General features: G+C 36.4%; 1 protein-coding gene across 3 annotated transcripts in view; it reads left to right on the top strand.

The window, feature by feature from the left end:
* The window catches only part of RNGTT (RNA guanylyltransferase and 5'-phosphatase), a 192,475-nt gene that overhangs the window by 70,015 nt on the left and 108,784 nt on the right, over positions 1-13,676 (top strand). For all 3 annotated transcript variants that reach the window (XR_012041408.1, XM_072855446.1, XM_072855448.1), the window contains one exon: positions 5,381-5,545. Coding sequence is in view for 2 of the 3 variants with exons in the window: in XM_072855446.1 (XP_072711547.1) it covers positions 5,381-5,545 (165 nt within the window). In the remaining variant the exon portion in view is untranslated. The remainder of the gene's footprint in view (positions 1-5,380; positions 5,546-13,676) is intronic.

The following is a 13,676-nucleotide window of genomic DNA, read 5'->3' as shown; positions in this document are numbered from 1 at the left end:
TTGAATTTATTTTCAGTGATTTTTTTTTTTTTTAAGGAAATACGAATAATTTAATACATGTCTTAAGCAATCTTTTTAACAGGTCTGATTCCCCAAACCATTTTTGTTCTGTGGTAAATCAAAGCCATATTCCATTGTATAAGCTGACAACATATAAATAGTAATTATGTTCCTGCAGCACATTGACTGAATTGTTACAATTGAAACAGTATTTCACATGCTGTACCTCATTGATGCCAAGATAAATTTTAGAAACCATTTTGAAACTGCTGAATTACTTGCCATTACCATATCTGTTTTGAATATTTGAGTGATAAAAGTTAGAAAAAACAAATTTTAAAATGTATTTTCAGATTATAATGGTTGTCTTGCCTTTTGCCTTTTAGAAATGAAAAACTTAAGAGTCTTAATTCTACAAAATTTGTCGTTTCTCTAATACTTTTAATCCTGTTTTAGAAAGAAAACTTCATTGGAAATGAAAAAAAACGTTTTAGGTGATTGAATATACTAATATTCTTATTTGAAGAATGAAACAGCACCTTCAGATTGTTTTTATATGAAAGCTGTGTCTATCAAAAAAATAGCAGCGTCTATAAAACCATGGTCAGAAGAAATACGTGCCAGACCATTAATATAAAATGCAAAATGTTAGACTGCATGGTCTTCAGAAGATGGGAGAACTAATAATGGGCTTTCGTTGGAAATGCAGATGTCAGCTGTGGGTGCCTTGAATTGTCAATAATAATGTTAAACACAGGGTAGAATATCAGCCTGAGCTTATTCTTTATTCTTCTCTCAAAACCATTAAAGCTAAGACAGTTGTGACATATGTTCCGCTATGGCTCAATAAGTGAAGACGTGCATGGAACGTATATGCGTGTATGTGCTGAATTATTCATGTCTAAGTTACTGCTTTGGGGAAGCAAATGGAGTGCGCTTTGCTGGCAGGTAGGCTTCGAACCATATCTCATGGAGGAAAAGAATAAATATTCTCAGTTTATCCTGGCCCAAGCTAGTTATCAGCTGTGTACACAGGCCCAGGCATTATTTTTCTTTTTACTATAGCTGCATTGGGAAAAAGCTGGATAAATATCAAATTCTGAGAGAAAGTACTTTAATGGGATTTAGCACCTACATACCCCATTTTGTTATCTGTACTGCATCCATTTAGGTAGAAGACTTTCCATGTAAGGCTCACTGAATTTACTGAGCTGTAGCCACAAGGTCAACCTCAGAGGCAGGGGAAGGGAGACTTAAACCTGGAGGGTGGTGGCACCTCCTCAGGGGTACCTTTCTCCTTGCAGAGAGAGAGAGGGGACTGAGGCAGGGTGTGCAGCGGAAATCCTGTTATCCTCTTACACCCATCTCAGCAATTCCTGCCGTCTTGTTTTATTTAATGACCTGGGATTTGAGTTACCAGCCCTTGTAGCCATGTTGTAGCCATATTGGCATGATGTTGTGACTTCAACATGGAGGTCTCTGGGAATCAGGTGGAGGGCAGGAGCTACAGCAGGGGAACAGCCTGATGCTTGACCAGATGCATTCTCTCAGTACCCATCTGGAGGAATGTTATTGGGACTGTGATTTTTTTTTTTTTTTACTCCTTTCGGCAAATAAATTGCCTTCCCCCACCCCCTCAAGACGATGGATATTAAATGAGCTGCAGATCCTGGTTTTTAGTATTTTTAAACACGTATTTCTTTTGTGGTATGCTAGGTTCTTATGTGACTTACTGTGTATGGGTTCTGTTGGGAAGTTAATTTGAAATATTGTAAGTTTAAATTTAGAAATGTTCAATCCTGGGTGGATTTCAAAGCTCTGTAGAAATCTCATTTTATGTTTTGAGGATGTGTGGAGGATTGTGTTTAAAAATCGAAACAATATTTTCAAGTGTCACATCTATTGCGAGCCCACTTAATGCTGTGACCTCTTAGTGCAATGCACAAAGTTTCAACAGGTGAAGGCAGTTCAGCTGCTGGAGGAAGAGGTGTTGATTCAACAGATGACTCCTCTCTTGAGGCTTGTCTAAACAGTATTTGCTTCAGGATATATTTTAATTACTGTGAGGGGGAAGTGTAACTTTCTAGCATAGATAGGAAACACATGCTACTTGTTAATTTTGTTTTACCCTTTGCTAACAAACTTATTTTAAGTTAAAAATGTCTAGAACAGGAATTACCATCTAATGCACTCCAGTAACTATGCTGTTACGCAGTGGTGACCCTCATGCTTCTCAGACAAGCAAAAACTTACATATTGAAGTAAAATCTCAAAAATCTGAATGCTTAAATTAATATAACATCTGTATTGCCTAAAACATACTAGTATTTGTTGCCTGGGTTTAGATTATACATGCATCAATGTCTTGTTTTTGGACAATTTTAAATGTGTGCTTTATATACTAAATAATCTCTTCCTGTTTTTTGTCAAGGTCTGTGAATTATTTATTGCAGCCTACATTACCCTCCTACTTATTTGCTAAAAGCTAGGGTATTACCACTTGAAGGTTTTGGATCTGTCTGGGATAAATACATTGAATATTAGCAACATTTTTTGTAATTATGGCAAGTGTCTAATAACAAAGAAAAAGCCTTCTTCCTCCTCCAATATTGCTTTTATTCAGTATGTCCTTGATTTAAATTCAATGTTATATTAATTTTCTTATTGCCAATGTCCTGTGCTTTGGGGAGGATGAAATATTCCTTAACTTCTTGGTTACTTCGCTGATGAAGAAGTTGCTCAGCAGCATTATCTGTGTTTTTGCATCTCATATAATCTTATGTCAGCCTAGCTCTGACCTTTATATGGTGGAACCTACTGGTAATATACCCTTCTGGTAAACAAGCTTTGAAATAAAAATATATGATTGGCAGAGCTGCAGGAAATAATTAGTTCCAAGTAGATGTGAGAAGTGAAAGGATTATTTAAAGGAAAAGAAAGTGATTCAGCTGGTTTATGGTGCATATGAAGTCGTCTCAGCTTTTAATTTAACTATTAAGGGATTGAAATAAATTCAAGTCACTATGCAAAAGCATTTTTGAATGAATCATTTTAAAGAAGCTCTCTAAATAACTTTACTGCTTATTGGAGGCTCAAATATTTGAAACATTAATTAGTTCGTTTTGCTCTTTCAGACCTACTCATAAAATGTAGCTGAGTGGAAAGGCTACTGTAGGGAAGAGAGCATGGGCACTAGGTCTTGCTGAAACTTACCTAGAGAACAGTTTATGGTGTTCTTTGAAATAATAAAAAATGTGTATACGTATTTCCCAGGAAAGAATTCCTTCAATCAGTTCTTCAGTCAGTTGTTACAGAGGTCAAGATGTGTTTTCTATGTTTTAATTAGATGTACAACCAGGACAAGCTCAATCACTGTATAGATGAGTTCTCAAGTATATTGTACATGGGGGAAGAAAGAAAGAAATAAATAACAATTCTCCAGAAGTTTGTGTATGTCCCTTAAAAATGTGTAGATCATACAGCCGTGTTCTGCAATGAATGAATAAAGCAAGCTACTCTCCTGCCTCTGGGATTTTCCCATACTCTAATTTTCCATTCATTTGAATGGGTCTTTGCTAATAACACCTCCATGTATGGAAGAAAAGCAACGGTGAAGGCAAAGTTAACAGCCAAATAGGCTTTCTTCTCCTTCACAAGCATGGATCAATGACCAGAGATTAGGAGACGTTTCACCCATGTTGTCACTATCTTTATGCAGAATGTGCTTCCCCTGCAAGGGATGGTGGCTGTGCCTCCTCTCCTTGTATAGATTGAAGCTGAGTCCTGTAAGAAAGTGGTTGTGAATTACATGTGGTATGGGAGCAATGCATAGTTCTTAAAGCTGTTGCAGTGAACAGTTGAGGACTTTTGATAGAGATATATTAAGGATCTAATGCTAGGAAGGGAATGTAAGAGAAACTTATTGCCCCTTTGGGAGCATGGAACGCAGAAGATTCTGGTGAAAGCCAGGATGAGTTTGGAAAGAACTTGATTAAACTCATGGTGGTCTAAAATTGGCATTCCATTTTTCTCCTAATTAAGATACGTGTTCAGATACTACTCATTCTATCTCTTACCTTTGTATGCCTCATCAGGATGTCATTTCACCATTTATTTCCTTTGCATTCTTTCAGATTGACCAGTTCTGATTCTCTTTGATGCACATTAGAGCGGGGCTTTTTTCCTTTTAGATTCTCTTTCCATTTCTTTTCTAGCTGTGTTTAGTACAGGAAATATCTGGTTGCTGGTTCTCCTGCTCATCTGTACTGCTGCCACTGATCATTAGAGTCCCATGTCTTCCCAGTTTCCTGTGCTCATTGCTTTCAACTTTTGAAAAATTCTGGTTTTGAAGCCAAAGCCCTGTGAGGTTATTCTCTGTGGACTGTGAAAGGGACGGTTTTTCAACATTTTTTGTGTGTGTGAATGGGGTGGCAAAGTGAGGGATGGTCTCATGTAAATAACTTCCAATGCTGCATTGCGCTTGAAACAATGCAAATCTATGAGTTCGTGCCTTATTGCTATGAAAGTGGTATGTTTGATTGAAACTAAATTTAGAATTTATGAGTTGCCAGTTGCTTATTTTCTCTTAGTGATATCCATATCATGTTCTTACTATCTAATGGTTAAAATATAATAAACACCTTTACGAGCAATTATTAATCTGACGAATGCGCATTTTGAATGCTCATACTAATCTGATGCAATGCACCAAATGTATAAAGAGCAATGTAAAGCTGCTGTTTTATTTCAGATCTGGAAAGGTCAGAGTACACTACTGAGACTTGGAAAAGGGCTTTTACTACCTTTTTGTCACCGAGCCATCACATATCTTGCAGGTTTTTGCAGCCACTGCTTATTGGCACGTTTTCCAACTGCAGCTATATTTTTCTCTTTTCTATGACAGAAAAGTGAACATTTGTGTAATTAATGCTTCTTTCAAGGCATCAATGTAGTATATTTAAAGCAGTGAGTTTGCTTAACTTTAAATCGCATTGTTGCATTGTCATTAGAAGTATTATGAACAAAATGAGCTAAATGACTTTGGAGGAAAACTATGTGGAAAAGTATGTGTCTGCTATATCCAAAGCTATAATTAGGGAATATTTGAATTATTTTGCTTACTTTTAAAGGTATTTAGGTATTTAACTCATATATGCTTGAATATGTATTATAGGTTTTTATCTTTCTATGAACTTTGATTTGATTAAGCCTCTTACAGCTGAGACAAATGCTTGAAAACCCAAGTATTTGGCAAAAGCATGTAGTGATTTGATAATATTTTTATGTATCTATGATTCTAAATATTGTGTAAGGAAAACTGGGGCTGTTCAAATAATTTGGTAAGTGTTTGGTTTTAATACTGATTTTTGTAACTTGGCAGGGACAGCCTGTTGGAGACTGTGATTTTAATGTTCGACTTGCATGTATAGAGAAAGAGATTATATTTCCACGACATGAAAAGATGAAGAATGGTCTTATTGACAAAACACAGGAACCGTTCAGTGTTCGAAACAAACCATTTTTTGACATCTACACTTCAAGAAAGGTAAATTTGATTTCAGTTGTTTATGTTGTGGCACTGAAGGCAGCAAAGCATTGTTCAGTATAGGTTTTCCCTCAGCTTCCAGCAAGTTCCTCTGCTAACCAAATGTTCAGCAATGCTTGGGGGGGTGATTGTCAGTTTGGGATGCTCTGAAAAGTGGTTTTAGGCTACCTATTCCTTCTGAATTACTATTTTCCCATATTTAAAACCTGTACTTTGGCAAAACCTAATTCTGTGGTTTTGAAGTTAATAGCTTTAGGTCTGAAATGTCTCTGAGCTCAAGGGAATATCTGAGAGCTATGTTGTTTACACTGTCCTCCTCTGTAGGTAAGAATATAATGTTCTTTTTACTTCCAGTCCCCATTTGGCCATAGTATAAGAATCATGAGTTGTGCTTAAACTCCCACTTCATGTTCAGCAGTGATTACTAAGAGCCCATTCTAGTTAACGTTTCCACATTTTACTTATTAAAATACTGCCCTAAGTCTTCTGAAGTAATGCATATGACTTGCAAATATATATGAGTTCCTGTCTTTCATTGTGCACTCTTTTCTTCAGCATAGACATATCCTAACATTCTGTAAGATACTTTTATTCTCTTCTGTGATTTAAATGGCTTCTGGATAATACTTTCTTCTAGAGGAACCCGTTTTTCTCAGCACTGCTGTTAGAAGTAGTAGAGCAATGAACATCAAATTGTCGGCTTCCATTTGCTTTTGTCATTTTCTTGATCCTGTAGCAGGTAATGACTCTCACCCCAAGGGGAGCAGCAATGGTATTTTGGCTAACCAAGAGTGATTGAAAAGTAAACAAAGAGATAAGGCATAAGCTGGACTTTAAAAAAAAAAAAAACAACAAACCTGTCAGAGAGCAGCAGTCTTTGGAAAGTTTAAGTCACAAACAATTCTATGAGAAGTTTGTGTGGATAAAGCACTATAAAAGTTTTGATCGCTTCTCTGTATTTGTGTTGTTGCATTTTTGGGTTGTCTATTTAAGATCAACATCATAAATCTAAAGTAAATTTTTCATGGGGGGAAAAAAGCTGTTTGTCTAGGACACATAATTTTGAGCTTGAAATTAAAAGAAACTAGAACAGAAGGAACATCTTAAAAATGGTTTCTTACATAAATTTATAGTTTCTTGAAGTGTTCTGAAGTTCCGGGTTATTTAACCTCATTTAAAAATCACAGGAAGAACATGGTTTGAAGCATTCCTAGAAAAAATTCTAGGTAAAACACATATGTAAACAAATCTCATGCTAGTTAAATCTAATTGCCTCTGCTTCCCAAAACCTAGGAAATTAAAATTATGCTCAATGGCTTTCTTTTTCCTGTCTAAAGGAGATTTCTGAATTGTCCGTGTACGTTCTGATTATTGGCTTTTAACAATTCTTACTGTGGCACTTTTTAAAGTCAGCAATGAAATAATGCTATTTACTGGTCTTTCTCTGCCTTTCTCAAAGCTCTGAGCATAAACTCTTTAAGACATTGACTGTCTTACTACCCAGCAGTAAAGCATCAAACATGTTGGTGAGGGGAAAAAAATTATACATGGCTAGAATTTGTTTCATAATAGATTTATAATTGCTTTTGACACTAATGCTTGGACAATATTTCTTTATTTTGTCCTTGTCTTTGCCACCAGGTTTTATTAACTTGTGAATTATGGAATGAAGCAGTTATCTGGCCAATTTTTCTTCATTTTTGTGAAGAATATTCCTGTATGCAGCAGTTGGAGATACACACAGAGAGCAGGAGGGGAGTTACTAGCAGTGCAGAGCAAATAGCCAGTGTTATTTTTCTCTTATTTTAATAATTTCATACATTTATGATTTATCTACTCTGTACATGTATTAGATCAAATTGGTAGGAAAATAAAGCAAGTAGGAGTAATATCCTGGGTTTTATAAAACTATATATTTTCAAAGATTATTTTTTTAACTAGGCCTCATTTTGTCAGTTAACTCCCCCCCCCCCCCCAGCTAGAGTGAGTAAAAGTCAATGGCTGGTTTGCACCACAGTTATATAGCACATTTTCTTTCTCTGGGGGTTCCTTTTCCTCTGAGAGTTTTGCTACTTTTTTATGAGTGATGAATGTACCCTTGAAAGAGATACAGTAGTGACTTAAGCAGTTTGAGAGAGCAGGGCATCTGAAAGTGTGAAGCATGGCTATCGCTTTGGTTTTTGTTACTTATCTCAAGCTTTTAAAAAACAGTATTTGAAGATGTCAGTAAGTCTGCAGTAGCAGGTAAAACTTTAAGGACATGGCAACCTGCATTTGAGGTTATTATGTTGCAAATGCAGTTCAGTCAACAAATTTTCACCCTAGTGTGTTATCACCACCTTAAAAACATCTTTGAGATAAAAGTATCTATATGTTTTTAATTTAGTGGGGTATTTGGGTTTGGAGTGGGTTTTTTATGTTTTTTGCTGTTGTAGTTGGCTTTTTTTGTTTGTTTGGATGGTTTTGGGGTGGTTTTTATAAGTGGCAATCAGGGCAGACTCTAAAGCTTTCTACGTTTTGAGTTTGAAATAACCATAGGTTTTAAAATTTTCTTTTTGTACAATGTATTTTATAGGTTTTAAACAATCCTTGTCCTCATTTAAAGTCACTATTATCTAGTGAAACGTTCATTATATTACTGTTGTAACAGAAAACTTCTAATGAGGCTTTAAATCTGATCACTGTTTTCAGTAAATAAGAAGTTTTATGTCAATATTTAAGAATTGTTTGTATGCCCTATGATAACTGTAAGCTTTAGGTAGTACTACCAGTATTGATGTGGGGTTTTATCTAAGGCAATATTGGTAAACGTTTAAGGGAAATATATTTTGAATCTATAATAATTTCAAATCTGTATCTGCTCAGAAGAATAGTATTCATAAAAATACATTCTCAAAAGAATAATATTTAGACTAAGAATTATTGTTGCTCTTATTTATCTCAAAAATACATTTTTTGTTTCATTACTTCTGTGAACTTGATGAGTGTGATTCCTGTAACACATCCTTAGGATAATGAAACAGGGATTACGTCTTCATACTCATCACAACTTTTGTGAACAGAATTTTTCATTTTATATGGTCAAAATAGACTATTGTTTTGAAGCATTGCCCTATCCTGAAAGAGGACTATTTAAAAATAGTATTGCTTTGCCCAAAAGATCTTTTTCCTATGTTTATTCAGTCATCTCTGCAACTATAGCAACGAATGTACTCATAGCAATGAATACCTCATTAGTGTAGCTGAAAGAGCAAGCTGGGTTTCTTTTGCATCAATGACAAATGTCTTGACAGGGTTTACCAACTCTGTGTGCAGCACAGCAAGGTCTGCAGGGAGACAAGGAATTCCTTCTAGCTTCTAAGTCTGCTCATATTCAGATTGACTCAGCATATCCATCAATCCGTCTCCAGAGATGGTGGCAGCTGAATGGATGCTAAAGGACTGACAAGTGGGACCTGCTTAGGTAGATCTTTTCCTTACGTTTAGTTAGCCGTTTTTCTTCTTGTTCTCCAAGAACAGTGGGATCCTTTCATCTTTAGAAAGGATCTAACAGGATCCTTCCTTTCTTGAGTAGAGGTCCTTAAAGATTTACGACCTTGAGTGGTCTCAGAAAAGCTGTGCGTTTTCTTAAGCTTGGGTTTCTTCCCTATCTCCAGTTCTTGTATTTCACTGACAGAAAATGTAGCTTCTCAGGTCACCCCCAAGGCTTGTTATTTTCAAAGAAAGATCAATGGATGTAGCAGTATTTGCTCACAGATAAGGTGGATCTCTGACTGCACCAGCATATTCAAGACTGAAAAAGTGGAAAACCCATACCACTGATCAGAATGTGTTTCATCAAAATTCTTGGAATATGTCTTGGAGGTTTTTTTTGAAGCATAGCTGGGTTTTATTTAGGGTCAAGAAGAGAATTAAGTGTACTTCTGAATTACTGCAGCTGGAACCACACATCACATCTTAATTTTGTTTTGAGAAACTTCAATTTTTGAAATATGTTCCCAGGACGCAGTTTGAACCTCACAAAAGTGAATATTGTAGAGCTCTCCCTTCACAGCCTCCCTCCATCATTCCTCGCTATGACCTGAGTTAAGACATAGTGTTCCAAACTGAAAGCTGTCATTAGCCATTCTTCTTATTAACAAGAGCACTTATCAGTAAATGTGTGTTAGCTTGGGTGGATTGTAGAAAGATTACTCAAAAAGGCCAGGAGTCTCAGTGCTATATTTAATAGCAGAATAAGTGGCTAAAACTTTTAATTATACCAGGAAAAATGACTGTTGTCCACGTAGGTTTAGTTATTTTCATTGAAAATGTGGAAGTAATTACTTGAAACAGCAGTAAACTTTGTACTGTGTTATATAATATGTCCAATAATGAAATAGTACTTAGAGTTATGGATTTGGGACTTTAATACCAGAGTTAGAGTACCGGCTGTTTTTTTTCTAATCTGAAAATCAATTTATTGTGAAATGAAATGCACTTTTAAAGTGCAATTATAAAGTATGGTAGCGTTTATAGTTGTGCCTTGACATTTGTTATTCGTACTGGATTTTGGAAATAAGGGCTGTATCTTTCCAATGTTATATCTTTATAATGTTATTTTAAGATGTTGAATGTTATTTTAAGATGTTTTGATGGACTTTTGTTTGTTTTTTGCAAGACTGAGTTTTGCTGGTAAGAGGAAGAAAGGAAAGGGACAGTCACGTGGGGACAGGTTGTATATTCTCGAAATCTCTACAAATGTTACCTTGTTGAACTTTGATATTGATGGAGAAAGCAGTATCTCTAAATTTGTCTGCCTCTCTAATCAAAGAATCCTTACACACAGTTTACTCTTTCAGTGTTAGCTGGGAGCACATGTACTCTGTGAGTGATTTTGCCTTTTAATGTAACTTCCAAATTCTTTTAGAAAGGTATTTTTGAGCAATGTTGAATCTTTGCTGTTTGTCATTACACTTGCATGATTGGTCACTTCGATTGCATAGGTTGCTTTCTTTTCATTTATTAGCGTGCATCAGAATTCAAGGAGATGACATGGTCAAATCTCCCAGCTTTCCCACCCATCATGTAAGGATAGCAGCAGTCCATGGAAGAAGCTGAGTTTTAGGCTTCCTTGATGTTAATGTATTAAAGATCAGTGAGGTTAATGCTTTATATGCTGCATATTCTTAGCCTTGGAGCCTTAGCCTTTTATTTATACAAATATTTTAGGATTTTCAACAAGGACATTATCTTCATTGTATTAAACAGTAAGTATAGGTACATAGAAATAAACTCTTGGAAATGATGCAGGTCTTGGCTTTCATTGCCTAAGCCAACCCACAGTTCTTTTGCAAGGCTTTTTTGTGTGGACAGTCCCAGCCTGGATGCCATCACTAAAGCCTATTGTCTAGTGAAAATGCTGTCTAGCAGGAGTAGAAAAAACGTGCCTTTCTGTGCAGTCCATGGTCCCATGGAGAGTTGTGCCCATCATTCTCAATGGAACAATAGGGCTAAAGGTTAAACAATGATACAGGTCAAATGAACAACCTTTTTCAAATGTTAGCACGCTGTATGTCAATGACTTGTCAGTTCTTAGACTATTGTCTGGTTTTAAAATGACAGTTTGTCCTAGAGGGATTAGAATGAAGGTGAGTAATATCTGCTAGGAGATTGAATGGTCTAGGATCTTCTTGAAAGTTTTCAGTCAAATCTGTGACAGATGACTTACTTTGTTCTCCTGGTTTATTTGACATTTGGATTTTTATTTTTATTTTTTTGAAACTGCTTTTCTTGTAGTTAGGAAAGGTGGAATGTTTAAAAGTTTGTACCAATAATTGTATAGCTACTGTTGAGGTGATTTGCTTTGGAAAATTAAGTGGCTGTGGACCTCTGATGATGAAGGAGATTGTGTAAGTACATGACTCGCTGTTGTTGGTGTGAAGGATTTTGCAGGCAGCTGAAGCGGCTGTAAGCTAGTGTTTGCATGGCCTGAAAAAATGAACCCTGATAAAAGGCAGAATATGTGGACATAGCTCATCCATGTCTGCCAAGAGAGCTGTTAACTCAAAACTGACTGTAAATGACCACAAAGCCCTGTCTTATGTCGCCAAGTAGCCTACAGACAAAAATGTGGAGAAGGTTTGCAGTCATGGTACAGAAGACTAAAGAATTCAATGGCAGCAATGGCAGCAGCAGAAGTGTCAAATAATCTCTGTCTATTTATTGGAGATGTTGAATTCCGCATCTTGGTGGAGGGGGAATGTTACCATCTGGAGGGTTTTTAATGCCAAAAAGACTTGTTTCCTCTGTTTTTATTTTTGTTTTTATTTTCTGTGCCTTAAGGAGAAGCTTAATCAGCTCACCTTTCAATCCTGCATTTCCTGACCCAGAGTTGGCAGTCACTCTTCAGTGTCTGGCCTACACCGTAGTCCTCACTCCATCTGTTCTGTTCCAGGTTTTTGGCCTGTTTATCATCTCATCTCCTTTTAATTATCTTCTAACCCATCTCCCCTCTACCATTTTGTTTCTGTTTGCTTTTATTTCTTTACTTTGTATATTTCTTCCTCACTTTGTCCTATTCCATCTCCCCCAAAATGGAAAATCAAATGTTGTAAAAGCAGCATTGCCTTATTCCACCCTTAGATGCTTTTGTGCTGGTGGTTATCTTCACTCAAATCTTCTTTTTGGAGTGCTTTTCTTCCTGTAAATGCAAATAATGGTTGACCTGAGGAATCTAGTAAACAAGTAGTGAATAAGAAGCTGGAAAGATGTTACCTTATGCTTATATTAGAATTTGAAGTCTTCACTTGGCAGCTGTCCTGTATCCCTGCATGTAGTATTTCAGCCCGATTTTTTCAAAATGATTTTACCATGTGAATTTTAAAGGTAAGGACAGCCAACCAGAGCAAGTGGAAGCTTTGTAAATTGTAATATGAAATAGATGACCACACTGTGGCTCTTGAGCTGAATGTAGGTTAAACTACTACCACTTAAAATTCAGTGCTTGAACTGGAGCTGTTTCATGCAACCAGCTGCAGCACTGGAATGACATGGATACTGTTCAGGAAACATAATTTCTGGCAGTGGGAGGATGAGGGTAGCAGGAACTTTGTAGGCCAGGGCTGGTGGGGTGTCCAGCTGCCTCTGGGTCTTTGCTTTCTGTGGGGCAGGGAGGCTGCCGTTATTTGGTTAGATCTGGTTTACACCACCAGATCTTCCCTCGTGCTAGGGAAAAACATGACTCGGCTATGGCTAACTTTTCAGCCTCCTTGCTCTGGAGGAGTCACTTGAGGAGACCCATTCACGAACAAGAATCTGTGTTCATTTCCTAGAGTTAACAAAAGAGGATTAGGCTACTTCCTTTTGATTATTTTTATTTGTGATGTTGAAGGTCAAGTGTAATATTTCAGCACAGTATAATTTTGGTTAGGGAAAAGAGGAAATAGTTTTTTCTTTCGGTTTAAGAAATTATTCACACATTAGTTACATTTCACATTTTTTGGGAAATGATCTACTGAAGTTAAAGCAAACAGTCTCTAATATTTCCATGAAGGGTTATTTTCATAACTACTGGCCCATGTTAGATATTGCTAGTGGTACAAATTAAATTAATGTAGAATAATTCAGATGTGGAATATATAATTAAATTCTGACTTGCCAGACTTGCCAAACTATAGCCTGGGAAAGAAAACAATGAAACTAGTGGAAAAATAAAGGCATATGGATGAAGCATTGTACTTGGTGCACATTGTAAGTTTAAACGTCAGAACAGTACCTATTCAGTTTAGCTTTTAACATTTTAGCATTACCTTTGAACATTCTAACATTTTTGTAAATTATTTCTTATCTATTTTGTGCAATAGAAATAATATACCTTCCTAAGTAGGAAAAATGTCTTTAACAGTGATTTCTACTTTCAGTTTTGTGGTGTATTACCAAAACAGAGGAAATGCAAATCTGTTTGGACTTAATTACCAGTTGGTATCCCAGTATGAGCAATTGAATTGGTACATTTGAGATCTTCTGAATTAGTTAGAGGACTCAGCTGTGGTGAGTAAGTGGGTCACTCCACTCATTAATTGAGGGGCAACTGTTTAATATTGTCCATTGTGCCACTTCACAGCCTGTCACTTTCCAAACTGCCTCCTGG

This window comes from Ciconia boyciana, chromosome 3 (assembly GCF_034638445.1).
Source record: "Ciconia boyciana chromosome 3, ASM3463844v1, whole genome shotgun sequence".
NCBI classification, from domain to species: Eukaryota; Metazoa; Chordata; class Aves; order Ciconiiformes; family Ciconiidae; genus Ciconia; species Ciconia boyciana.
The sequence above is the reverse complement of the archived record's forward strand: the minus strand, read 5'-3'. Positions and strand labels throughout refer to the sequence as shown.